The sequence below is a fragment of the Suncus etruscus genome, chromosome 20 (assembly GCF_024139225.1).
Source record: "Suncus etruscus isolate mSunEtr1 chromosome 20, mSunEtr1.pri.cur, whole genome shotgun sequence".
Taxonomy (NCBI): Eukaryota; Metazoa; Chordata; class Mammalia; order Eulipotyphla; family Soricidae; genus Suncus; species Suncus etruscus.
Genome location: NC_064867.1, coordinates 26,230,153 through 26,258,029, shown reverse-complemented (window position 1 = coordinate 26,258,029; position 27,877 = coordinate 26,230,153). Strand labels below are relative to the sequence as shown.

The following is a 27,877-nucleotide window of genomic DNA, read 5'->3' as shown; positions in this document are numbered from 1 at the left end:
ACAGTATTATCACTAATCATCTTAGGTTATATTTTTATAGTTCTAAGTCTCCTACAATTCAATATTTTTTCTCTTTATTTGAATATCTTGATTACATAAATGATTATGATTAGGTTTCAGTCATGTAAAGAATACCCCCCTTCACCAGTGCAACATTCCCGCCACCAATGTCACAAATCTCCCTCCATACCACCCCACCCCCACCTGTACTCCAGATAGGCTTTCCAGTTCCCTCAATCATTCACTTGATTATGGTAGTTCTCTGTGTAGTTATTTCTATAGCTGTACTCACCACTCTTTGTGGTGAGCTTCATGGAGTGAGCTGGTGTTCAATATTTGAGACAGAATAGAATGTAGAAAACATAAATTCACAGAAAAAAAAAACAAAAAATATTTGAAATTTTCTGTGAGAGTATTGGATACACTTTACTGTGTATCTTTTTTTTTTATTTGGTTGGCTTTTTAGCGTAACTTCTTATTAAGGATATGTAAGAAATATTTTATGTATAATACCAATAAAGTGATTGAGAGAATAGTTTTTTTTGAGCCTCTTCAATTTAGTTAGTAAAAAAAAAAAATACATGCCCTAGCATATTAAAATCTCCATGACAAGATAAAGAGGTACAGAGAATACCATTTTCAGCCTCCTGTTAGCAGCTGAAAACTAAGACAAAGCTAGCTTACAGTTATTTAGCTACTACAATTCACAGATATGAGTCAAAAGACACACTTTTAAAAGGTTTTTAAAAGTCCAATTTACTTGCTTGTCTTTTCCTGAAAGTCTATTATTATTCTTATACACCTCTACACACACACTTTGGAGGAAATGGGAAATTACTACAGTGCAAAGCAGGAGCTTCGAACAAATTATTTAATGTCGCTGGCTTCATGCTTATAAAATGAGTAATAAGTACTTTTCCTCTTTGGAACCAAGAGGTTAGTTTCTGACTTCTTGATTCTAGATTGCCCTTTTTTTTTTTTGGTTTTTGGGCCACACATGGTGACACTCAAGGGTTCACTCCTGGCTCTGTGCTCAGAAGTCACTCCTGGCTTGGGGGACCACATGGGACACCAGGGGATCAATCTGCTCTCCATCCTGGGTCAGCCAAGTGCAAGGCAAACGCCCTACCATTGCGCCATCACTCCAGCCCCTAGATCACCCATTTTACATTCTTTCATGAGACTTCCTGTTTAAAGAGAGAGATGGCCTTACCCAGCAAGTACACTTGAGAAAAATCTATGACCAAGTCCATCATATATATATGTATATATATATATGTATATGTATATATATATTTGTTGATAACACCAGCTACAAGATGGTTTCTAAAACACCATTTGAAAGTTGGCAAATGCCAACCTAAGGCTGTCTCCTGACAGCTAAAGAAGGCAGTGTCAAGTCTCAAGATTTATCAAGATAAACAGAAATGCAAATGCAGTCTGAAATGACACCTGCCCATTCAAGTTTCACTATCTTTATTCTCCATTCAAGAAAGAACTCAACCACTAGCATTGAGTAATTCTATCATTGTATAGCCATAAACCAAACCTCACAGACCTCTGGCTCCCAGGAACTATGGCACTCACTGCTGTGATCTAGAATCTGTCATATACTCCTCTGAAGCTATTCTATATCCAACACCTTTCTACCAAGGGCAATACAAAGCACAAGATGGAAGCTAAAGCTAACTGATTAAGTTCTTCTAGATGCTTCTGGCAGTCTATATCTATATCTATATCTGCCTACTGGAGTTCCCTATTCTCACTTGGATTATTCTTCCAGTTTTTTTTTTTGTTTTTTTTTTTTTTTGCTATTTCTGACAGGCATTTACCCCTCATAATATCCATGAACTTTGAATTTTATCATGGTATCTGCTTCACAAAAAATCAGACTGGCAGATCATTCATTTATTCATCCAAGTAAAATTGATTGATTGCCCTAATGATCCTGCCACTTTATCCTGGGGAAAAGAAGTGTAACTGAAAAGGTACTATATCCATGATTCCTCCTCTAAAGTCTTACACTGCTTCCCTTTCCTTGATCTTCAGTTGCCTGTTAGTAGTATTCACCTCTCTTGCTGAGGACTAAGAGCCCAGGCCTCTTTCTTACTCTTTGAAACAACCTGGGAGGAATTTTATTTTCTTATCTCGCAGACAAGGAAACAGACCTAGAAAATCGAGGTGTTTGTGGCATTTCCCTGATAAGATCAACAGTTTTCACCCAAAAGCTCACATATTTTGAACCAGAAAGTGATGCTGTATTCCCATTTGAGTGACAGCTCTGAATATGCCTTTTTCCAGGCAATGACTGTACATCCAAGGAGCTTATTTTCTGTCTCTTCACTTTACACTATCCAGGACAGGGAAGTCACATTAAGAAGAGGGAAGGAATTGCTCAGAGTATCCTCAGTTTTGGAAAAGATTTTGTTTAACCAGGCCAAATAAAATCCTTGTCTGGAGCAAGGATCCAATTCATCTCTTCTATGACAAAGAAGGCAACAGGGAACACTACAGCTTCTCTGCTTGGCCTCCTAGTCACAGCCCTGCTGGAACAAACTTAGAGAGAAGGTGCTCAGCTACATTCGGGGCTTCTGATAAAAACCTAGACCCATCACCTCTGTGTCAACCAGGAACACAGTTCAAAGTCTGGAGCAAACTCATACCATGATCACCAAGGTCGGTTCTGGGGTCCTCTACATTGGATTCCAGTGCATCAACATTCAGGGAAGACATGGGCTGAGATTCTGTCAGGTTCTCTGAAGTCAGTTCATCAGATTCCTTATGGAAGATAAAGAAGAGCTCAGGAGATGGTCACAGAAGGAAATAGCATCACCATAAATGAAATAATGGTCTTGTTTACAGGGCTGGGATAGCCCAACCTGCTCCTCTCTAAAACATGGTAATATTTTCAGTTTCAGTTTCAGGACCTTGATGAGAATGGGCAGACGGGACACTGGGTACAGCGTCACCAAAGATGACTGATTGTTGGCTCTCACACTGACAGGATCAGCCACAGCCAGAAGGGTGCTCCTCCCCACAGGGAGTAGATTGTAGTAGTCACTTACCAAACCCTCATCTAGCCCTATTCAGCTTCCTCCCCTCAAAATCATAGATACTAACTTTGGACAAACTTAGAAGACACCTAAGTTCACTTCTACATTTTAAAGTTCTGTGAGTCCATGAATTTTAAGTTCCTAAAAATCTTAGAGTCCTTGTTAAAGAATTCACACTTAAAAAAAAAAAACAATCAAAGTGAAAATCATCATGTATGTATCATCAGCAATATCAAGTAATTACTTTGTCTTTTTCTCTTGTATGTGTATGTGTTGTGTGTGTGTTGGCAACACAAATTTTATGCTGAATTAATCTGTTTTCTTTAAATGGCTTTCATGGAGAAATACTCCAAGAATATCTTTTCATGGAAAATAAAGCACAGACTAATCTCAATGAACAAAATAAAATTGTGTACTTGTTTTTGGAATGGGGCTGGGCCAAATGCCCCATACACCCACCCCACCATTGGAAAATTCAGCAACATCTGCCCACACCCCCTACCTTTCTGGCAGGAAAAAAAGACCCAGTTTCTCCACCAAGTTCCCCCCAAAAAATAATGATCACTGATACTTTCCCTAGGTAGTCAAGACCAGGCTGATACTTTGTGAAATTCTCAGAATGGGTGGGGGCAAATTGCCCTTTCTGTATGAATAACAATAGCCCAGTGCTACACCTTATAGCCTCCAACAGAAATAACCACATTCTAGGACTTATCAAACTGCCAAGACACCTCATTTATTTCAGATCTATAAATCCTGAATTGGGTGGCCACAGTGCCCTGTGACATCTCACAATTTTATAGTAATGTTAGCCCAGTAGTATCATAAAGAGTCTACTGGGAAAATTACATAGTAATCTACCAAGTTCAGTGAGTCTAAATAGTAACACAAAAGGATCAACTAGCACCATCTGACACCCCAGGAAATACTCAGACTCTTTAGTAACACCATGAAGAAATAAAACTATGACTTGAAATTGACCCTTGTGGATGTACATTTTGATAATTCCATTTTCCTTTGTGTTATAACAAACAACATGAAGTAAATTTATTGGTGCCTGTAAGGAGGCAGGTTAAGGTAGTGGGTTAAAAAACTGAGGTCACTGGTGAAGAAAAGGCCACACTAATGGTAGGATTGGTGTGTGAAGCTTTAACATCTGAAACAACTATATTATAAGAAACTTGGTAAATCACAGTGTTATAATAAGCTATGCCATGCTGTGGGATTTGTGAAATAGTCATAAAATATGTGGAAATGCTAATTCTATATGCTAACTATTAAGTTGCAGGAGGTGAAATTGGCTCCAGTTTTCAAAGAAGCACAAATAAGGCTTTGAGAACAAAGAGAGGCTGCATGAAATGTCTTTTCATGGATATCAGAAGTTACTTGTAGATCAGTATTGGGGCTCTCAATTGCCTTTGACAGGCTGAGGCTCTTTGTGTCAAGAACAGAAAGAATTGTTATAATTGCATTTCTTAGAAAGAGAAAGCCTTGACTTGATCTTTGATCCCTAACCATTTCATGCATAGAGGCCAAATCTGATTCATTTCTTACAGAAACCCAATTTGGGGCCCATTTCTACTGCATATGCCTTAAGAGAAAGGACTGACCAGACTTCTCTGTATATTATGTGATCTGACTATTTTTAAGCTGCCATCATTTGAAGAAATAGGGTCTTGCGTGATTTCTACATAGAACTATGCTTCAAGTTTGCAAAGCCAAATCCAGCCATGCATAAAATATCTTCCCAAAGAAAAGGTCCCTGTCAATTAGGGTCTTAAAAATAAACCCAGACTCACTCTACTCAATGCCTCAAAAATTATTTTTATAACATAATTAAGAAATGACATGGTTGGCCCATTTCCTCCCATAATTCTGAGTCCATCTCCTATCTGTTAATGAAATATAAAGTGGTTTTTAGCTATATAAGAGAGTAGGAAAAAAGAAAAGAGTCCCAGGGGGATCAGCATGAGATTAAATAATAAATATACCTATGAGCAAAGGCCTGTCTGGTTTCTTCTTCTCAGGGTTTGCAGGTTTATCACCAGCTTCTTTTCTTTTTTTTTTGGGGGGGGGGGTCACACCCAGCAACACTCAGGGGTTATTCCTGGCTCTATGCTCAAATATCACTCCTAGCAAGCTCGGAGGACCAGATGGGACGCTGGGATTTGAACCACTGTCTTGCATGTAAGGCAAATGCCTTACCTCCATGCTATCTCTCCAGCCCCATATCACCAGCTTCTTATGCTCCTGATAAACCCAATTTTTTTCTTATGCTTTATTTCATCTGTTTAAGCTCAACAAAGTACTTCCTTGAGAAGTCTGTAGAGCTCCTAGCTATCTGTTTCCAACCTCCTTGTTTTTTAAGATCATTAAAGTTGCCTCATTTGAGTTTTGGATCCTGAACACTTACCTGGCCTCTTCCTGGCTTCTTCTCTTCAGCCTCCTCGCACTGCAGACAGGAAAGAACTTCCTTGGGTGGTTCCTCCTTTCCTCCTGTTCCCATCAAAAGCTTCTTTTCCTAAAGAAATGATTAAGTTTATTGATGAAAGGTTTTCCAGGCCTTCCCTCACCAAGAGGTGAAGTGCTGCTCAAGAGCCCTCATTTCTATCCATTCCTAATTGGAGGGTGATCCTGGACCCAGAGGCAGCTTCACAGCATGAGCTTGTTACACAAGCCATGTCCCAGGCCATACTCCAAATGAAATCAATTATATTCAGCATTTTTAACAAGATAGATTGGGGGCCTCCTGATATTTGAAGCTAGATGTCCCAAGAGCGTGAAAAAGGATGAGGTAAATAATGGGTCAGAGAAGTCAAAGCTTTAATCTGAAGAGAAAATGATATCTAAAAGAGAGAATATGGGATGCAAAGATGAGCCAGAGAAATGGATGATGCTATTTCCCCAAGGAGGGCCAGGAGGAGGGACATTATTGTCAAGAGCCAAGTATGTGCCTAGATGCCTAGAGTCGGGCTTGCTCCTTCACTACAAAAACTTGAGAAATGGGATTCTGGAGAGCTCAGATCTAGTGATACTATGGAGGAGCAAAGAATCCTTGAAAATTCCCCCAATAGCCCCCAAATGCGCACACACACACACACATACACAGACACACAGACACACAGACACACACACAGGCTAGAGTGATTAAGACCAGGAGGTAAGGCACTTGCCTTGCATATATGGGTCCTGATTACTGCCAGAAGGTCACTCCTAAGCACCTTCAGGTATGGTTAAGAATATATATATATATACATATATATATATATATATATATATATATATATATATATCCATTTGATCTCTGGCTAATAAAGAGAAGAATCTCCCCCACTGCTGCCTTTGCTCTTCTGATGGGTGAGGAAGAGCCATGAAGAACAAGGCAGGTGCATGGATAGGAGGAATAAGTACTTCCTAAAATGGCTGTGAAATCATTATTTTATTTGAGTTGACCCCAATTTGGGGATCTGGTCTAGTTCCTCTGTTTTGAAAGATAATACATAGCTATTAAACTTTCTGGATGACAGAAGCCTGATTCCATACAGGGTTTTATGTGGTCAATCCCCATTTATGTGTGTGTGTGTGTGTGTGTGAGAGAGAGAGAGAGAGAGAGAGAGAGAGAGAGAGACAGAGAGAGAGAGAGACAGAGAGACAGAGAGAGAGACAGAGAGACAGAGAGACAGAGAGAGACAGAGACAGAGAAAATATATTTTATTGAACCAAACTTTCATAGAAAGTCATGGGAGAAAGAGAAGGAATACATGATCAAAAGAGAAATAGATTTCTTTCAAATGGAAAAAGTAAGTAAAGCTATATAAAGCAAGATATGTGTTCAAGGAAGAACATGGGCTTGAAGAGTAAACCTCCCTTCCCCTATTTTAATGAGTGGAGGCCTGGTTGGAAGAGAGATCTGGTTTCTGCCCTCTCTTTTTGTTCATTCCTACGGATCTCAGGGGAACCTGACACCAGGTCCTGCTGCTACCAAATCTGTAGACTAAATTGCTTTCACATGTCTGTGGATGATACCACCTCATCATGTGGGTTTTGCCACTTCCCTGCCCAGTCACAAGGGAAGATCATTCCCCAGCCTGGGAATGATACTGTATAAAGTGGCCTGAACCTTGGGCCACTTGCTCAGCTGCTGAGCGAGCTGAGACAGCACTGGTGCTAAATGAACTTGTTAGTTCTTGTTCCCTTTAGTGCTTCTCTTTGTTTCTGTCTGAGCCTTTCAGGGATTTCTGCAATACTGAAATGTTTTCGATCCCATCATTTTTGACATATGCCTAATTGTTCAGATCCCCTAAGTACCAGCTTTATAGTGGGGAGGAGAACACATAGAGTGCTATCACTGCCATATCAGAAATGAAAGAGTGCACAAAAGTGGCTATTTTCGAAGGGCCAGAGAAGTCAAGAAAGAATCAAGTAAACTGATCACTGATACAACAGAATCAATAAAACTACATTTTTACTCTCCATATGCTAACCCTGAGACTACTAAATAGTTACTTAGGTTTTATTAAATATTAGCAATTTTGTAAAATATTAGCAATTATATAAAATATTAGCAATCTGTACTTCTTATTTCAAATCTTGGTGGGAGTGGGAAATCCTTATAAGCAAGTGTGCCTAAGCACTCTACAAAAAAAAAGAAAAACAGTTTCTACCTATTGACTGATGAGTCACTTACATAGGTTAACAAATTGAACCCCTTTTCTTAAAAAATTTCATTCTCTTTACTGGGGAGAGGATATTTAAAGCATATGGGGCTATGCTCAGATCATTTATAAGTGCCAGGGATTAAATTGGGATTAGCTTTGTACATAAGAATATCCATTGTACTCTCTCTATGGCCCTATAAACAGAATTCTTATCATGGAACTAGAAAGGTATCCTTTCAGAGCCTAGAAATGTATGGAGCTGATGAAAAGGGCTCAGTACTGGGAGGGTAAGAGTTTCCTCTATAGTGGCCGGAGAGATAGCGTGGAGGTAAGCATTTGCCTTTCATGCAGAAAGTCATTGGTTCGAATCCCGGCATCCCATATGGTCCCCCGAGCCTGCTAGGAGCGATTTCTGAGCCTGAAGCCAGGAGTAAACCCTGAACGCTGCCAGGTGTGACTCAAAACCAGAAAAATTATAATAATAAAAAAGAATTCCCTCTATAAATATGAGGGTTTTGAGTTAAAGTATATATTATTTGTTGACTCACAATCTAAGATAACTCTCAGTATATCATTCCCAGAATTCAGAAAGTTGGCTTAGATGCATTGTTTCTCTACTATGCTGCCTTTTCTACATAACTGGGCACATCAGCCTTAAGAAATTGAAGCAAGAAAAATGGTCAAATTTAAAATACGGGAGCCCTTACATGAACTATATTGACATCCAGCAGTTTAAAGTTCTGTGATCTCAATTCTTGCATCCGTTTGTTATTTTCCTCATATTTTTCTTCCACAAGCTTCCTGCAAATTGAAAGAGAGTGTAGAACATGTTGTAATTAGCTAAAACCATTTCTATTTTTTGCAGGTAGATATGATTCCTGTTTCAATAGGGGCTATTGGGAAGTCAAGGTTCCTCTCCATATGCAGGTGTGTGTAGGGCAGTGTCCACTGGTTCTCCTACGGGGCTCATACAAAGCTGTACTGGATCCTTATTCAAACCAAGAACTCCTACTGTATAGTAGCAGGTAGTACCAACCACTGTGTCAACCCTTCTGTGGTGACAAGGGTGAGTAATGCTCAGTACATACATACTAGTAACTTGGAACTGTTTTTACGATGAGTAAATCTTTGAGGAAAATAGTTCTCTTCAATCAATTCATGGAAAGGACTAAGAAACATATTTTGAAGGGGTATTTTTCTGACATATTTTGTTTCTATTTTATTTCCAAGAGAGTTGGGTTAATGGTTCAAGTACTAAATGAGAAGAAAAAGTCATATTTTGTGGTTACTTGTACAACTTATAGTTAGAATTTTTTAAAATCTCCAAACGTCTCTAGAGGTAAATTTTCTTGCCTATAAAATATGTGTGTACAGCTCTTCTGACAATAGAACTGTTTGTGAGCTCAAACCCTGGCTACTCTTAAATCCTAGACGTAGCCATAAAAAACAATGCTAGTACAATTCATTCATAAAATGAAGACAATACTTGAGTTAAAAGCCATTGTCTCTAAATGGGAAACATATTAAATGTCATGGGGAATATCTATGCCTTTCTTTTAAGAATAAAAGACTTGTAATCTGAAAATAAATTGTAATGTACGTGCAAGTTTCTAAATTGCCTTTTTAATTGGTACCTGTCCCAGATTTAATTTTCTTTTTTATTCTCAACCAGTGACATGAATAAAGGTACCCTGAAACAAGTACTGTTTCTGAGGTGCTAGAAATAAATTTGGGCCTGTGAGTTGCTGCAATCACTCAAGCAATAATGTGAATATATGGTCCCAGTAAAGCCCACATTGAGTGATGTAGTGGCCTACAGAAATCAACTCCCCTAACTCAAAAATGCAGGATGTGGACCCACCTTGCCAGTTGTATATTTAGTAATAGTAGAGTAACTGCCTGGAACTGGCCATCTTAGGTGTATTCACAATAGGGGACTCACAAATAAGGGAGCCCCACACCACCCCTGCTCATTGGTTGCCACTTGCCAGCACACTTCCCCACACTTTCCAAAGAAGGCATATGTTATTGGAAAACACTCTCACATATTCTTCCCTGATTCATCATGAGACCATTCTAAGTACCAGGATACCATAGAATAATTTGTACATGAACAGACACTGACTAGATGAACAACAGATTTGAGTTCTGGGTAACCTCTTTCTCTCCATGTCTCAGCTTCTAAATTACAAACAAACAAACAAACAAACAAAAAACAACTGGACAAAGGAAGACAGAAGAAAAGCTAGGACATTAGATATTCAGTGATAGACCAACAGTGGTTTGGAGACTTTAGCAAAGAATGCCAATTCCAATGGGCTTTCTAAAGCCAACCATTTGCTGCTGGCCCACCTGCTCTCTACAGGTCCCCTATGTCACCCAGAAGAGGCATACACCCTAGGAAAAGGGGCAGCATCACTGAGAGACAAACCTGGTATTTACATCACTAATTGCTTCAGGAAAACCTGATATTAGTGGCATCTGACATTTATTCATCAAACTTCTGATCCAACAGGCATCATTTGAAAGAACAAGTGAATACATAAATATAAAACGCTCTAATTTATTGATTTTGGGGTTTGCTTCTCATGGGTAAATTTCTCAAGAGTCTGGAGCATGGGAGGACCTGGTGAAAGACAGCTTACTTCAACTTCTTGGCTCGCTCATCTGCTACCTGGAGTTTCCTTAGCCGCATCCTTTCTCTGGGGGTCATTCTCTGCACTTCAGACAGTGCCCGGAGAGTTTGCAGGTGGATCTTCCTTTGCCTAGAAATAATCCAGATGCTTCACATGCAACCCATTCCCAAACATGCTCAGAAAAAAGTTAAACAAACGTCTCACAGAGATACCATTACATGGCTGAGAAGGGAAAAGAGACTCAAAACAGACCAGGCAAAAACTAATAAATGTGAATGGGTAATGAGCCAACCCGGACTGTGTTTAATTGACAACATTTTTCAAATTAGATTTTTGTTTAAGAACAAATCATCGTACTTTCCAAGTTTCTGCTCATTTCTTTGCCTGTGACTGGTTCCTGTCATGTAGGACAAATTAGAATTCCAGCTATTAAGAAGTAAATAGACTGGCAAATGAATTCAATCATGTGGACAGAACATAATCTTTGGAATTCCACAGGCAGAACTTAAGCCCCATCTCTAGCATTTATTACCTCTATAGCCCTGGGCAACTTATTAGATCCCTCTGAAACTCAGTTTTACCTGCCCAAAATGGGCTATAATAAAGAATAGGAAAGAAAGAAACTGAAGGGGATAATAAGAAAAGAGGCATGGGAGGCATCAAGGGTAAAGCTCAGGAGTGCCAAACATCACTAATGTAGAGATGAAATACATGTATATCTAAACTACAGAGCCGACAATGCTGTAAGTGCAAAATTCCAAACTAGAAAAATCAAATATAAAAATGTACCTATCAAGAAGGCAGACTGTGGGTAGAGGAGAATGTGGGGAACATTGGTGGAGGAAAGTCAATGTGGTGGTGGGATTGGTGTTGGAACATTGCATTGAAGCTTGAAGCCCATAATATCTTATAAAATTATATTAAATGTTTAATGTGCTATAATAATATAATATAATAATAAATATTAAGTGTGACAATTGCCTACAATGTTTGACACATGGGAGGTATCTAAAGTTGAGCGTAGTTTAATAGCTAAGCAGTATTGACTACATTTTCAATTCCTTTTCTTTTAAGTTTTGAATTCTTGACGTACTGTAAAAGATGTTTTTAAGGCAGCATGACAGTTCTTAAATTAAAAGACTAATAACATTCTTTAGGTTCAAATATTAGCCCCTAGTTATGTGATTTATATCCCAGGACAAGCTAGTTATTACTATATTGTCATTAATAATGATAATGATATTGCCTACTTCATACAGTTGTTATGAGTTTAAATGAGTTAGCTGATGAAAATTACTAATACCTCTATAAGTTAATACTTTCCAAAATTCCAGTCAATATTATCTGTAACAGCTTATCTTTGGTTATAAAAATGTGCTCTTATTAGCTATGTATTGAAACGACTGCAATATTCTCTGCCATATTTTTCTAGTCCTGAACTTGGGTTAAGCAATATACCATAGAATGTCTTTCATATTCAACTCTTTTCTGGAAGAAAAAAAACCTATCAGAAAGATTTTACTGACCAGTGTAGGTAATTCTTATCCTTCTAGAATACTTCCAGGTGCAGTGGACATGCAATTTTTAGGAGATTTACAACCTTTATTTTCTTTTCTTTTTTTAATTTTTTTATTTTGATCATAGTGGTTTACATAGTGTTGACAATAATATTTTAGGTACATATTTACATAAAATCAGGGGGGATTCCCATCACCAAATTGTCCTCCCTACACCTCCGTTTCTGTCCTACCTCCCATTTCCTCTTCCCTCACCCCAGGTCGGCTAGAATATGTGGTCCCCTCTGTATCTAACCCACAACTTAGTAGTCTTGCACCTGTTTGGTCTTGATGCCTCCCTTAGTTCCCTCTCTAACTGGAGGCAGGACTAGCTAGTTCAAGTTGCATGGTTTTGTTTGAAAAAGAGAAAAGTAATAAACTGGGGTAAGGGTCTAATACACCGAAACTGGGCGGAATCCTTCTAGAGGCTCTCATCATCGATTTGAGAGATGGAGAAAAAGAAGGTGAAACACTCCACCAGTACCAAAAGAAGTGTCAAATATCCAGTGAGGGCTCGAGCTATATCGATAAGCACCACAAAAAAAAGCAGGCAAACAAACAAACAAAAAAAAAGCAAAACAGACAAAAAACAAACAAAAACAAACAAACAAAAAAACACGCCATGGTCTTGAAATGAGAAACATGGCATAGCACATAACGAAAGAAAAGAAAGGAAGAGAAAATATAAGTATGATTGGGGACAATTTACAACCTTTATTTTCTAAGATCAAATATGTCTTCTTAAAGACTAGTTAGATGTTGAAATTAATACCGGTGATTTGAAGTCAGTGTTTCCAATATGTCATTGAGAAACTGAATTCTAAGCACACTTTATAAGCAGTGTCAGGCAAATGGTTCCACAACTTCAGGATGAAATGATGGCTAAAATTAGACCATTTGTGGGGGGCATCCAGTGGCACTGAGGGATTATTCCTGGCTCTGTATTCAGAAATCATTCCTGGCAAGCTCAGGGGACTATATATGATGGTAGGGACCAAACCTGGGTCGGCTGCATACAAGCACCCTACCCGCTATGCTATTGCTACAGCCCCAGACTTGTATTTATTTTAATGTATCTACTATTCTCACATTTCTAGTTAATAAAATTTGAAGTTCCAAATATTCTTGGAAGAACTAGTAGTAACCCAAGAAACATTGTATGCATGTTATAGGAGCATACCTAATATATATATATATATATATATATATATATATATGTGTGTGTGTGTGTGTGTGTGTGTGTGTGTGTGTGTGTGTGTGTGTGTGTGTGTGTATAGGCTTCTTCCATTTCCTCCACAAAATTACAGGTTCCTCCATTCAAAAAGAAGATGGAAAACAAATATGGTGCCACTGAAAAGTCACTGGTACTGAGGAATTAGGAAAGTGCTGGTGGTTGTAAAGAGAACACCAATTCAGAGCTACCATTTTCTTTTTTTGTTGTTGTTTTTGTTTTTTTGTTTTGGGGCCACACCCGGTGGTGCTCAGGGCTTACTCCTAGCTATCTGCTCAGAAATAGCTCCTGGCAGGCATGAGGGATCATATGGGACACCGGGATTTGAACGAACCACCTTAGGTCCTGGGTCAGTTGCTTGCAAGGCAAACGCCACTATGCTAACTCTCCGGCCCCAGAGCTACCATTTTCAACTCACCACTTGGCACAATCCTTGTAAGGGAATGTATCTCACTGTTATCAGACCAGAAAAGATGAAAAAATGTTTTTGCTTAAATTATAGATTGGGTCTTTCTAGGTGGCACACCGTGGCGTTATATAGCACATGGGCTGCATGGCTACACATGGTTTTCATGAAGTCGCCTCCCATTTTGTACTCCTGTAAGTGATGACATACGAAGGAGGCGAGAGGTATCAGAACAGGAAATAATTATGTTTTTTTTTTTTGTGAAATGCACAAAGAAATTCCCGAATGCTTCTGCCTATCTCAAAGAGAATTTTGGCATATTTTCAATTGCCCTAGGACTCCCCATGTTACCTTTTCAATAAGATACTCTGCCAGTTCCCATTAAACAAACATGAGAAAGCCATTTATACGTAAAAAGGAAATTTCATTAGCATAACTACCACTAAATGTTGGATATTAATTTCTCTCCATAAGTACAAGGCGACAGCAGAGCCACCCTGCAGCTCTTTGAGCTGCACAGTGGTTTAAAGTTTTATGATTCCAATTTGCTACCACCTGGGGCAAAGGGCTTTGGAATCCACGTTACTGAAGCTCCTTAATTTCTTGGCAAGAGTTAAGTGAATCCTAGGATCCATGCAGCCAGCTTAACACTAATAGATTTTTAAAGACAAATGCAGTTAACATTGGTGCTCAGTGGGCTTTTTTAAAAAACAAAGCAATTACTTACACTGCATTAATTATATGAGCAGCTTCCTTCTGACAATTCAAATTCTTGTCTTCCAGAGTCATTTCTGAATATCTACACATCAGATGCTGAAAAACAATCAAGAACCACCATAACACAGCTTAAAGACTGAGGCTTGAGAGAGCCCAACTATAACCTGGGGCCTGTTTTGATTTGCAGTAGTGTCTGGGACCTTAAACATAAAACCCACTCCTCATTGTTCCTTGTTCTTTTCTCTAAGCAAAGGTAGCAATGATTTTATAGTATTTGCTTTAACTGTATCCCTGTGGAGTCAGGCTCAAACTTAATGGGGAAACAAAAACCTCAGTCTCAAGATGAAGACTATTTTAATGCAACACTATAAAAACAATCAAAGGATTACCACAAGGTCATAGAGAACACAGTAACCAACATTAAAACTCCTATCTGGAATTCACATCATTCAGCCTCCTTTGCCTCATGCTAGCCCTGTAGGATCCTGTCTTTGAACTTTTTATATTTTGTTAACAGAGAGATTTAGCATTCACCTGGACTTACAATTGTGCATTAAAATAGTATCTTATAGTATCATTTAACAGCATCATTAAAATAGTAACTTAATTATGAACTTAGTTTCCTCATGACAAATTACATACTTGCTCAACCCTTGATCTAGTAGATTCCTCTTGGATTTCTTTTTAGTGGGGCAGAGGGATGAGTGCATGCTCACAACCCTTTCCAGAGGATTTGAACCAATCCTCTTCTTTCACAAAGGATTTCTCTCTGGAGCTGGCTTTGTCTATATGGCTGATCCATGAACATATGAGTTAGAAGCACAGATCATCCTCAGGCAAAAATTTCCATATGGGGTGGAAGCAATTGTACAGAGGGTAGGGCACTTGTCTTGCATATTTGGTCCTGGCATCCTATATGATTCTCACCCCATCTCCCTCCACCCTCCCCAACACCACCAGGAGTGTTTATTTTATTTTAATTTTGGCTTGGGGGGCACACCAGGTGATGCTCAGAAGTTACTCCTGGCTCTGTGCTCAGGAATTACTCCTGGCAGACTCAGGTGATCATATGGGACACCAGGGATCAAACCTAGTTTGGCCATATACAAGGCAAAAGCTTTCCCTGCTATGCTATCACTTTGACCCCACCAGAAGTGTTTCTTAAGTGTAGAACCAGGAACAAGGGCTGAGTATTGCCAGGTGTGGCCCCCAAACAAACCAATTTCCATATAGGGACTAAAGCAATAGTATAGCAGGTAAGGCATTTGATTTGCAAATACCTGACCCAGGTTTGATCTCCAGTATCCCATATCATCCCCTGAGCCTGCCAAGAGTGTTTCCTACGTGCAAAGCTAGGAGTAAGCCCTGAGCACTGCCAGGTCTAGTCTAAAACAACAAAAACATTCCATATAACTTAGTTTCCCCCTCAATTTATTTATTAATAGCTCACTGGCTATTGATGGGGAAGGCTTTGCAATTGCACAGCTAATCAAAACAGAATTTGTATATTGACATGAGTGACATTCTACAGTCTAACTATAAGGGAATGAAAATGTCCCTGAAAATTTTGTAAGAGAAAATTCATCTATGGAACCATACTACATTTATCACTACCTGAAGTTTACACTGTCTGCTTACACAACAAATCAATAGTCAGTACCTACATCATTGCCTCACATTATAAAAAACAATAGAAGATACATATTTTAATAACACAAAGCATCTAAAAAGGAAAATTGAATTTCTGTGGCAAAGACATTCTTATGAATAGCAAATCATGCAATTGATACTATTTACTGGGAAAAAAAAATCCCTGTCTAATGTGAACCCACTGGATGTATAGGGGTTTTTATTGCTGTGCTGTTTGTGTTTGTATTACACCTGACAATGCTCATGGGTTACTCCTGGTTTTACACTCAGGAATTACTCCTTCCTGTGTTTAGGGGAACATATAAGAGGCAGAAAATTAAAACCAGGTCAGTCATGTGCAAGGCAAGCACCCTACCTCTCTTAGATACTATTTCTCTGGCCCAAATTTCCATGAGTATAAAGTCAAATGCTCCCAGTCAATATGGCACGGTGTTGGCTCCTGATCATCCCTCAGAGGGCCTATTTGTTCGCTGGCACTGGACTGAGAGCTGGACACTAATGAGATGGTGAGTGAACACAGTATGGGCCTCTTAAAAGCTCTTCTCAAAAAAGGAAGTTTGTCAGAGAAATTTTTATAGCAAAAACCTAAGAAGTATTTTTATTTCTAATCTCCTGGTGGGGTGGAGGATAGGCACTTGTTTTTTCTCTTAACTACCCAAACACAGATCCTCTACTTTAAATTTTCTAATCTATAGGAAAACAAAATAAATTCATTTATTCAATCAAAGTACTCTTGCCATAAAAAAGAAAGGAATAAAATAATAAAGGCTTAATGAAAAATACAGATTTTTCAGATGACTTTGCAATGTGCAAAATCTAGTTAAATGTGGTTGAAATAAAAATCTGTCAAACAATGTTCTAAGGGAAAATGTTGATTTGGGGCAGGAAGTCAGGCCTCATGCATGTCTCTGTTGACACCAGGGTTTAGACACCTTCTTTTAAAAAGAAACTGCCTTACTAATAATTTCCTTCTCAGCCTTTTTTTTTTTTTCAATAAAACTTGTTACCCGGGGCCGGAGAGATAGCATGGAGGTAAGGCGTTTGCCTTTCATGCAGGAGGTCATCGGTTCGAATCCCGGTGCCCCATATGGTCCCCTGTGCCTGCCAGGAGCAATTTCTGAGCCTGGAGCCAGAAATAACCCCTGAGCACTGCCGGGTGTGACCCAAAAAAAAAAAAAAAAAAACTTGTTACCCTTTAATTTTCTTTTCTATTGTGAGGTGTTGTTTTAAGGCTATGGAATTGGTGGTTCCATGGTCCAGTGTCCTGGATCATACTACTGGGTAAGAATGAATGCATTCCAGCTCTTTGTGTCACCTCCCTAGCACAGGCTTCTCCTTCCCGACTGACTATGGTTCCCTCAGCAAATCTTCCTGTCTCAGCACAACTCATAAATGCTAAAATGCTAATCCTTGCTTCCCACCATAGCTTTCATTCCAAATACCTGTAACTGTTCATCAATGTAAGGGAGTTTCAAGATTTCTATAGCAGATGGTCTCAGTGAAGGACTCTTGTTCAACATACTGCAAGGTTTAAAAAGAAAATGAAATTTCTCAGATGGATGACTTAAAGCATATGTACAATTGAAGGTTGGTTTTGTGGCAGTAATTTTGCTTCCACACCTTTCCATGATAGCGTTGAGTTCCCTTGGAAATTGTTCAGGGAGAATGGGTGTGTCGCCTTCCACAATTTTTAAAACAATGGACAAGAAATTGGATCCAGTGAAGGCATGCCTCATGCAGCATATCTCATATAAGATGCAAGCCAGAGACCTGGGGGCCGGGGGAAAACCAACAAGATTATATAAGGAACAAAAGTTCTCTTCTAAAATTTGTTCACAATATATAATAAACTTTCCTAATAAATGTGAGAGGTGAGAAACTCATATTACCTCACTTTATTCCTTAAAATTTTATTCCCTACTATTCTTTTCAACTTAAGTACATATTTACCTTTAAAAATATACACAGGGGCGGGGGAACAATGAAAAGAAAGCACAGAACTGAGACTGAATGAGCACATCTTAGAGAGCAAAACAAGGAACATGCCTGCACAAGGTAGACATAAATAACTGATCAATGTAGTTAATAAAGTTACTGCTCAATTCTCTTTTAGGACAAAAATATATGTGAACATTATCTTTCTTAGACAGTTTTGTTACTGTTAATGATCTTGAACCGCAAGATCAGCATGTGAAAATATGCAAAATAACATTTTAATCTTCCCTCAACTTGCAGTCAAGTGTTTTAAAAAGAAAACACATTCTTTAGTGGCTTTCTGATGAGACTCCATTTCTAAGTAGGATGGAAAAGAAATTCACATTAAAATGCAAAATTCTTCCTTCTGGGTATGGAGCAGAAATATTAAAATTCTAGATCATTTCAACACTGATTTGGATTAACCATGCAAATCAGAAACGTCTGAAGTCACAGAAAAATTGTAACCTGATGCTACTAAGAAAACAAAAAAGAAATTTCTACCTGAATTTTATGTTAAGAAATAACCAAAGAAGGGCCAGAGTGGTGGTGCAAGTGATGGTGTCTGCCTTGTCAGCGCTAGCCTAGGACAGACCGAGGTTCGATACCCCATAGTCCCCTATGGTCCCCCAAACCAGGAGCGATTCTGAGCGCATAGCCAGGAGTAATCCCTGAGCATCACGGGATGTGGCCCAAAAACCAAAATAAATAAATAAATAAATAACCAAAGAGCTGGAGACATCTTAAAGGGTTGAGTGTTTTCCTTGCAAACTGGCAGCCTGTTCAATTTCCACCACTCAATGGTCCTCCAACCTTCTCTTGTCTAGTCTGAGCACTATCAGATGTGACTCCCAAACCAAATTAAAGTCAAACAAACAAACAAACAAACAAAGTACTTCATTGGAAAAATCCTTTTGTTTTGTTTTGTTTTGTTTTGTTTTGTTCCTGGACGAAACCCAACAGTGCTCCAGGATAACACCTGGCTCTGTACTCTGGAATCACTCCTGGCAGTACTCAGGGGACCATGTGGGATGCTGATGATCTAATCCAGATCATAATTAAGCAAGGCAAATGCCTTATCTACGTACCATCTCTCCAGCTCTGAATTATGGATTATTTTAACCTTTTAAATACTATGAACTAAGTAACTGATCTATGTTAATTTCTTGAAAAGTCAGAAATAAATATGTAATACATCTTACATAGATTTTTTGTTTTAATGATGCCTTTAATCCTTTCTTATATAAGAAAAATTCTGAATATACATTAAATTTTCTGTTCTAGTAAATAATAACATAAAATTTTTCCAACTAATTAAGTGTTAATATTATACTTTAACATATAACTTGACAGTATGCGCAATCTATAGTCATTTTTCTGCATGCATGAAATAGAGCAAGGAAAGCCTCTTCAACAAATGGTTATAGAAAAACTGAATAGCTATGTGCAAAAAATTTTTAAATTGAATCTGTACCGCACATCATATACAAAAGTTAACCCAAAGAGAATTAAAGAACTCAAAATTAGACCATAAATCATAAGATACATTGGAAAAAACATAAGCAGAACTCTTCAGAATTTGGATCTCAGAGGTATCTTCAATGATTAAATTTCATTAGTAAATAAAATAAAAACAAAAGTTAAAAAATGTGACTACATCAGATTTAAAAGATTTTGCATGGCAAAAGAAACTCAATCTAAAACTAAATGACACCCTACTAAATGGACAAAAATATTTGCAGAGCATATATAAGATAAAGGCTAATATCCAATATATATAAAGTACATACAAAGTTAAATAACAAAAACTAATAATTCCATAAAAATGGAGGATGGAGATAGATACTTCCCAAAGTGGACATACAGATACCCAGTATGTATATGAAAATGTACATTATTTCTTACGATGAAGAAAATGCAAGTCAATATAATTTTACACCAGTGAGAAGGGCATAAATTAGAAAGACTGGGGAAAACCAATGTTGGTGGGAATGTGGTAAAAGGAACACTCATTACTGCTGGTGGAAATGTTGTCTGGTACAACCTGTGGAAAATTGTATGTTGATATTTTTATCAATATCTTTATTTAAATATCTTGATTACAAATATGATTGTATTAGGTTTCAGTCATGTAAAGAACACCCCCCCCTTCACCAGTGCAACATTCCCACTACCAATGTCCCAAATCTCTCTCCATCCTATCCCACCCCCACCTGTACTCTAGACAGGCTGCCTCCAGTTCTCTCATTCATTCACATGGTTATGGTAGTTCTCAGTGTAGTTATTTCTATAACTGCACTCACCACTCTTTGTGGTGAGCCTCATGAAGTGAGCTGGAAGTTCCAGCCCTCCTCTCATTGTCTCTGAGGATTATTGCAAAAATAACTGTTATTTTTCTTAAAACCCACAGATGAGTGAGACTATTCTGCTTCTATCTTTCTCCCTCTGACTTATTTCACTCAGCATGATAGATTTCATGTACATCCATGTATAGAAAAATTTCATGAATTCATCACTTGATGGTTGCATAATATTCCATTGTGTATATGTACCACAGTTTCTTTAGCCATTCATCTGTTGAAGGGCATCTTGGTTGTTTCCAGAGCCTGGCTATTGTGAATAGTGCTGCAATAAATATAGGTATGAGGAAGGGATTTTTGTATTGTATTCTTGTGTTCCTAGGGTATACCCCTAGACGTGGAATAGCTGGGTAAATGGAAGCTCAATTTCCAATGTTTGGAGGAATCTCCATATCGCTTTCCATAGAGGTTTCCATAGACAGCATTCCCACCAGCAGTGGATAAGAGTTCCTTTCTCTCCACATCCCTGCCAGCACTGATTGTTCTCATTCTTTGTGATGTGTGCCAATCTCTGTGGTGTGAGATGGTATCTCATTGTTGTTTTGATTTGCATCTCCCTGATGATTAGTGATGAGGAGCATTTTTTCATGTGCCTTTTGGCCATTTGTATTTTTTCTTTTTTATCAAAGTGTCTGTTCATTTCTTCTCCCCATTTTTTGATGGGATTAGATTTTTTTTGTAAAGTTCTGTCAGTGCCCTGTATATTTTGAATATTAGGCCCTTATCTGATGGGTATTGGGTGAACAGTTTCTCCCACATTGTGGGTGGCTCTTGTATTCTGGGCACTATTTCTTTTGAGGTGCAGAAGCTTCTCAGCTTAATGTATTCCCACCTGTTTATCTCTGCTTCCACTTGTTTGGAAAGTTCAGTTTCCTCCCTGAAGATGCCTTTATTCTCAATGTCATGGAGTGTTTTACCTACGTGTTGTTCTATATACCTTATGGTATCAGGTCTGATATCAAGGTCTTTAATTCATTTAGATTTTACCTTCGTGCATGATGTTAACTAGGGGTCTATGTTCACTTTTTTGCAAGTGGCTAACCAGTTCTGCCAGCACCACTTATTGAAGAGGTTTTCCCTGCTCCACTTAGGATTTCTTGCGTCTTTGTCAAAAATTAGGTAATTGTATGTCTGGGGAATATTGTCAGAGAACTTAAGCCTATTCCACTGATCTGAAGGTCTGTCTTTATTCCAATACCATGCTGTTTTGATAACTATTGCTTTGTTGTACAGTTTAAAGTTGGGGAAAGTAATGCCTCCCATATTCCTTTTCCCTAAGAGTGCTTTAGCTATTTGAGTGTGTTTATTGTTCCAGATGAACTTCATAAGTGTTTGATCCACTTCTTTGAAGAATGTCATGGGTGTCTTTTGAGGGATCGTATTAAATCTGTATAGTGCTTTGGGGAATATTGTCATTTTAATGATGTTAATCCTGCCAATCCATGAGCAAGGTATGTGTTTCCATTTCCGTGTGTCTTCTCTTATTTCTTCGAGCAGGGCTTTGTAGTTTTCTTTGTATAGGTCCTTCACATCTTTGGTCAACTTGACTCCAAGATATTTGAGTTTTGTGGCACTAATGTGAATGAGATTGCCTTCTTGACGTCCATCTCTTCCCTATCATTATTGGTGTATAAAAAGACCATTGATTTCTGTGTGTTAATTTTGTAGCCTGCCACCTTGCTATATGAATCTATTGTTTCTAGAAGTTTTTTGGTAGAGTCTTTAGCGTTTTCTAAGTAGAGTATCATGTCATCTGCAAATAGTGAGAGCTTGATTTCTTCCTTCCTATCTGGATTCCCTTGATATCTTTTTCTTGCCTGATCACTATAGCAAGTACTTCCAGTACTATGTTGAAGAGGAGTGGGAGAGTGGACAGCCTTGTTTTGTACCAGAATTTAGAGAAAAGGCTTTTAGTTTTTCTCCATTGAGGATAATATTTGCCATTGGCTTGTGGTAGATGGCTTTAACTAGATTGAGAAAGGTTCCTTTCATTCTCATCTTGCTGAAAGTTTTGATCAAGAATGGTAGTTGAACCTTATCAAATGCTTTCTCTGCGTCTATTGAATTTAAATTTTGAAAAAATAAGAAAACAATCTTCATGGTGGGGTAGGAGGAAGGAGAGCACTGGTGATAGGAAGGTTGCACTGGTGAAAGGTAGTGTTCTCTTTATGACTGAAACCCAACTGCAATCATGCTTGTAATTATGGTGATTAAATAAAGATTTTATATATAAAAAAAGAAAACAATCTTTCATGTGAACCAGCTATCCTATTTATTGATGTATACTCCTTAAACATATAAGTATTAATTCAAAAAGGCATATACACAATTTCAGTTAGGACAATAGACAGGATATGGAAACAATACAAATGTATTGTATGAATAGAGAAGTTGTAGTATACTCTTCAGCCATTAGAAAGGATGAAATCTAAAAAAAAAAGAAAAGAAAAGAAAAGAAAAAGAAAGGATGAAATCTTACAATTTTGTGCATTTTGCATGGAATTGAGAGTACCTCATATTAAGCAAATTAAGACAGATGAGGACAAATATTAGGCTGATATCACTCATCTCTGATAAACCCTTGGCACTGTATTATCAAACTGAAACTATCAAGCAGAGAGTAGAGGAAAGAGGTAAAGAAGAGATGAGCTATGGGGCCGGAGAGGTGGCACTAGAGGTAAGGTGTCTCTGCCTTGCAAGTGCAAGCCAAGGAAGGACCACGGTTGGATTCCCTGGCATCCCATATGGTTCCCCCAAGCCAGGGGCAATTTTTGAGCGCTTAGCCAGGAGTAACCCCTGAGCATCAAATGATCAAACGGGTATGCCCCCCCCCAAAAAAAGAAGAGATGAACTAGAAGTAATCAAAGTACAGTAGTAAAGGGTCTTAGATACATTGGTATGGCAAAGATGCTATGATTTTGTATATCAAATCCATAAACATGAATACTGTTGTAAAAAAGTGACCTAAACTATAATAAAAACATGTTAATGGATAAGGAAAGAAAATAAATCAAACCACCAGGAACAAATGTCTTACTCAAGTTTAATACCTGACATACTAGTCCCCTGAGCTTGCCAGGAATAATTCCTGAGTGCAGAATCAGGATTAACCCCTGATCATCACTGGATGTGGCCAAAAAGTTCTCCAAAATTATATTTCCCTAATAAATGTATATTTATGTTATGTGCATGAAGCAACAATTGACATAAATAAAAGGGAAACAGTAAATTCATAATCATAGTGACTTTATACACCTTTTTAATAGTTGATAGATAAACCAATAAAAAAACTGATGTAGAAAAAACATAAGGACAATTATCTAATTGATATAATTGACAAATTAAAAGAAAGTCATGTACTAATGCAAAATTCATATTCTTTTCAATAATATATATAATATTGACCAAAACTGAACACAGGCCTGACCCCGTATTAACACATTCCTTAAAAGATATCAAGATCAGAAATCCAAAATAGTGAAATCAAGTATGTTATTAATAAGAGAAAGAAAAAGAGAAAATATAAAATTTTCGAGTGCTTAAAAATTGAGAAATACATATCTAAATAATTCTTGGATTAAACAAGGATCATAAAAATTTAAATATAGCTGTCATAATAGTGTAAAGGTAGAACATTGCAATGCTTTGAACTTTAGCTACAGTAAATGCTTATAACAATATTTAAAGAACTAAAAGAAGACATTAACAAAGAATAAGCCTTAACAGCTATGATCTTAGTGAACACAAGAAAAAGAACAGAAAATCAACCCAAAGGAAGTTTAATTTTTCATTTAATAGGAAAAAAACGTCAAGCAGAAGGCAAAATAATTAATAATAAAAGTGATAGAGTACTTACATGGATGTTATTAAAATTAGAATTGTCTATGTATGAAAAGACCAACATTAAAAAATCAAAAAAGAAGAGAGAGTCTGGAATAAGATATTTGCAAACCAAGTGTTCATCAAAAGCTGGTACCCAAAATACATGAATTAAAACCCCTAACAATTCACTAAAAATGGGAGAAATACAATAGAAATAGGGACAAAAACTTGGAGGACATCAAATAGCATATACTCTCTTCTGTAAAAACACACATTTGAAGACTTAGAAAAATAAGTAATATTTCCTGTTCATGGATATTTTTCACAAATTCTCTCAACAACACAAACCATGATGGTAGCAATAATGACAATGACAATAATGACAATTTATTGAAATGTTAATAAATTTGACAAAATAATTTTTGACCAAAATTATTGTTGAAATTTGAATGGTGTTTACCATCAACCAATTTCTTATGTTTCTTACATAGTTCAACTGTTTTAATCATCCTTATAAAGAGTCTTATAAGGGTATGAACTCTTACCATTCCCATTTTTTCAAATGAGAAAAGCTTAAGGATTGAACTATTGTATGAGGTTCAATGTAGTTGCTATTGGAACTAGAAATGTAACAGGGCCTGCACTGGCTCTGTCATGCCATCTCATCTCTGTACTAATCAGAGCATTTCAGACAAGCTGTTTGTTGAAAACAATGACAAACCCCAAAGGAAGCCTTTCAAGCAGGGCCAACTTCCCAAGTTTGCTTCAAGTGCTACCTGGGATCCATAACTATAATCTTTCCTACCTAAGACAAGCACATGGGGCCATGAGATCATAGCAAATAAGAGATGCACAAGTGATGATAACCTCTATGACCAGAGAAAAGAAGGCAGGCAAGTCTGACCTTAGGTTTTCTATTGCTTAGCAGGAATGAGAGGTTAGTGATTGATTAAACATAATTAAGTGATTATGAAGTCAAACCCTAATTTTATGCAATCGAGCCACATCTGATCAATTTTCATGGTTATAACAAGAAAAAGAATTATGTGGTGTAATAAACTATGAAAAAATCGATCTATAGGATAATGCAATGATCAATTGATTTTGATACAAGATTTTTTGGGAAATCTTCTCACTAAACTGGAGGTATTCTGCTTCCCATTTGGTAGTCTTCCTTGGATAGAACCGTATTTGCTTCTGCTTTGCACATGGGGAAGACTTCATTTAACAACTGGTAACTTGTGGAAAGCAACCTGCTCTGGTCTTAATGCCTGGACTGGAAAGGAGGTGAAATATGAGACAACTGGACTCCAGAAACCATGATACTTGGGGTAAAAGACTTGAATTTTGTTTTATTTAACATCAATTGACTATATGCATTTTCTATTCTTGCAATTATATGTCTAGGTACCTATGGCTTCATTTTTCCTAATTTTCAAGCAGACATTTCCATATGGGAGTAATTATATCATCTCCAAAACACCACAACAACCATCCTTTTTGAAGATTTTTCTTGGACTGTACTATTTCATCTTAAACTGGACATCTAAGAGAGAATGGGGGTAAGATGAGTTTTACAAAAGGGCAAGAGTGGTGGAGTGATAGTATAGTGAGCTTGCCTTGCACAGGGCCAATACTGGTTCAATCTCTAGCACCACATATGGTCCCCTGAACACCCATACCCCTAAGCCCAGCATAGCCATGAATAAGCTACATCACGAGGTGTAGCCCCAAACGAAAACACAACAAAACAAAAAGTTAAGAAGTGACTTTTACTTAGAAGTTTTGGATTTGCAATTCTTTTTTTTTTCCCTACCAAAATACAACCAACTGTGGAAAAGTAAGCAAATAAGTTCCCAAGGGAGTGGATGTAGGGAAGGTTGAAATCAGGTGTGTGAAGCAAATTACACCTCAATTCCCCACACTTGCCATCTGTCCAAGTCATGAGAATTCACCCTGAGAATTTCTGAAGCCTGGGTGACTAATAAACTGCAAATGTAACTCATATTTTTGTCTCATCTCAATTCAGCCTTTGAAATCTGCCCAGTCTCTGCAAAGAGAATTCACAGCTGAGTGAGTAGGAACATTTTCCTGCTCCAGGTGGATGAGGGAGACCTAAAGTTCTCCACTTCCAAGATTTGCAGTGGTTGAAAAGCTACTGCTCTAGATATTTTATTTGTTGACCATCCTGACACTCATGAAAAAAACACACACATAACTTCAGCTCCCAAATAAAGGGAAAGAGAGAAATGGAAATTTAATATGAGTACTTTTGCTTTCAAGTAACACCTTATTTAATAAGATGGAAATGCATGTTAACCTATATTCTCTAATTATAATGGAAGACATTGCATTTAATACAGTAATAATTACATAAGTATATAATCATTATATGTACCAAATGTTATACATAATACACTGAATAAATCATTGCATAATGCTTAAATGAATACTTAGAAAGCAATATTATTCATTAACTATTCATTTTCCAGAGGCATTTCCTAAACTTTAACAAGCCTAGCATCACCCAAGGAAATTAAAATGCTGATTCTAATTTCTCTGTGGGGAGGAAATGACAGTTATATTGAGAGCACACCTTCTGGGTTCTCTTTTTTCCCCATATGAAAATAAGTAAAGCAGTAAAATGGCAAAACCAAACTCCAGCAAGATGCACAGCATCTTCAACAAACTTAGGTGGCCACAGCTGTCTCATGAGCCACAGTGCCAAAGTCCAGGTGAGAAGCAGCAGAGGAAACCAGGGAGTGAAGGACAATCCTAAAAATAGATGAACTTCCAGAAAGCCAACAAGCATAGCAGATCAACCTAAGAACAAGGGCAAAAATTTCTAGAAGTTTTGCTCAATCTCAAAGCAGGATAAATTCTGCCACCTCATAGAGTAATATCTAAAAAGATTGGGAAGGAACAGATTAGACAAAGCAATAGAATTTTCTGCTATGACAGAAATATACTATGTTTCTGGTTTCAATAAGTATTAGCCACATGTAGAGTGCTGCAATTAAAACACGGCCTGTATGTCTGAGTAATCAGGTAAATTTAAATTATCTCATTATTTTTTTTTAATTTTTTGGTTTGGGGGGCATCATCTGGCAGTAGTCAAGGACTATTACTGGCTCTGTGCTTAGGGAACATGTATAGTGCAAAGGATTTGAACCAGGGTCAGCAGGAATGCAAGGCAAGCACCTTAACCCCTATATCTTTCCTGCCCCAGGAATTGAATAAAAAAAAATCTATAAAGAGAAATAAATGGCTGTCTTCCATCAAACTATCCCTTACATGCTATCATGTTTGGAGCAAAAGTCTTACAATTTAAGAAACAAAGTTTGGGCAAACCAGCTTTCACCAGTTCTTTCTACATTACTTTCTTCCACAATTAAGCTTTGCAACATCCAAAAGAAGATCATCTCATCTCCCTCCCCTGGAATGCTCTCATGCTCTCCACATTATTAATACTTCTGCTAACGGACATTCTGAAGAGAAAATCAGCACTGAGGAGGGAAAAATATAGACAAGGGAGAGCCCAGGGTGATAGGAAAATAAAAGGGAAAGTTTGCTCACTCTTCCATTTGTTCTGGGTTCCCAATGGGAACCAATGGGAAATGAACACACAGTGATCAGGGGTGGGGTGGAGAACAGGGGCTGTCAATGAAAGCAAGAATCAAGAATAAAAACATTCATCAACCTCAATGAGTTGCCATGCTAAGACTGAGTCACCAGATAGGGCAGTGTTGCATTTGGGTGCCAGTTGAGTTTAACAAAACTTCTTGTGTGAGAAATAATTAAAAAAAAAGCATTC

At 37.7% G+C, this 27,877-nt stretch overlaps 1 protein-coding gene and 1 non-coding gene across 2 annotated transcripts in view; one reads left to right on the top strand and one right to left on the bottom strand.

Annotated features, from left to right (window-relative positions):
* Window positions 1-27,877, bottom strand: part of NEK11 (NIMA related kinase 11) — a 220,196-nt gene that overhangs the window by 99,051 nt on the left and 93,268 nt on the right. The window contains exons 6-12 of the mRNA XM_049766089.1: window positions 17,528-17,677; window positions 17,350-17,428; window positions 14,268-14,353; window positions 10,357-10,476; window positions 8,419-8,512; window positions 5,467-5,574; window positions 2,664-2,778 (exon numbers count right to left, since the gene is read on the bottom strand). Coding sequence (XP_049622046.1) covers window positions 2,664-2,778; window positions 5,467-5,574; window positions 8,419-8,512; window positions 10,357-10,476; window positions 14,268-14,353; window positions 17,350-17,428; window positions 17,528-17,677 — 752 coding nt within the window. The remainder of the gene's footprint in view (window positions 1-2,663; window positions 2,779-5,466; window positions 5,575-8,418; window positions 8,513-10,356; window positions 10,477-14,267; window positions 14,354-17,349; window positions 17,429-17,527; window positions 17,678-27,877) is intronic.
* LOC125998428 (small nucleolar RNA U6-53/MBII-28) lies at window positions 27,764-27,855 on the top strand. Its single transcript, XR_007491998.1, has one exon. It is a non-coding gene; the product is annotated as a small nucleolar RNA U6-53/MBII-28 (small nucleolar RNA).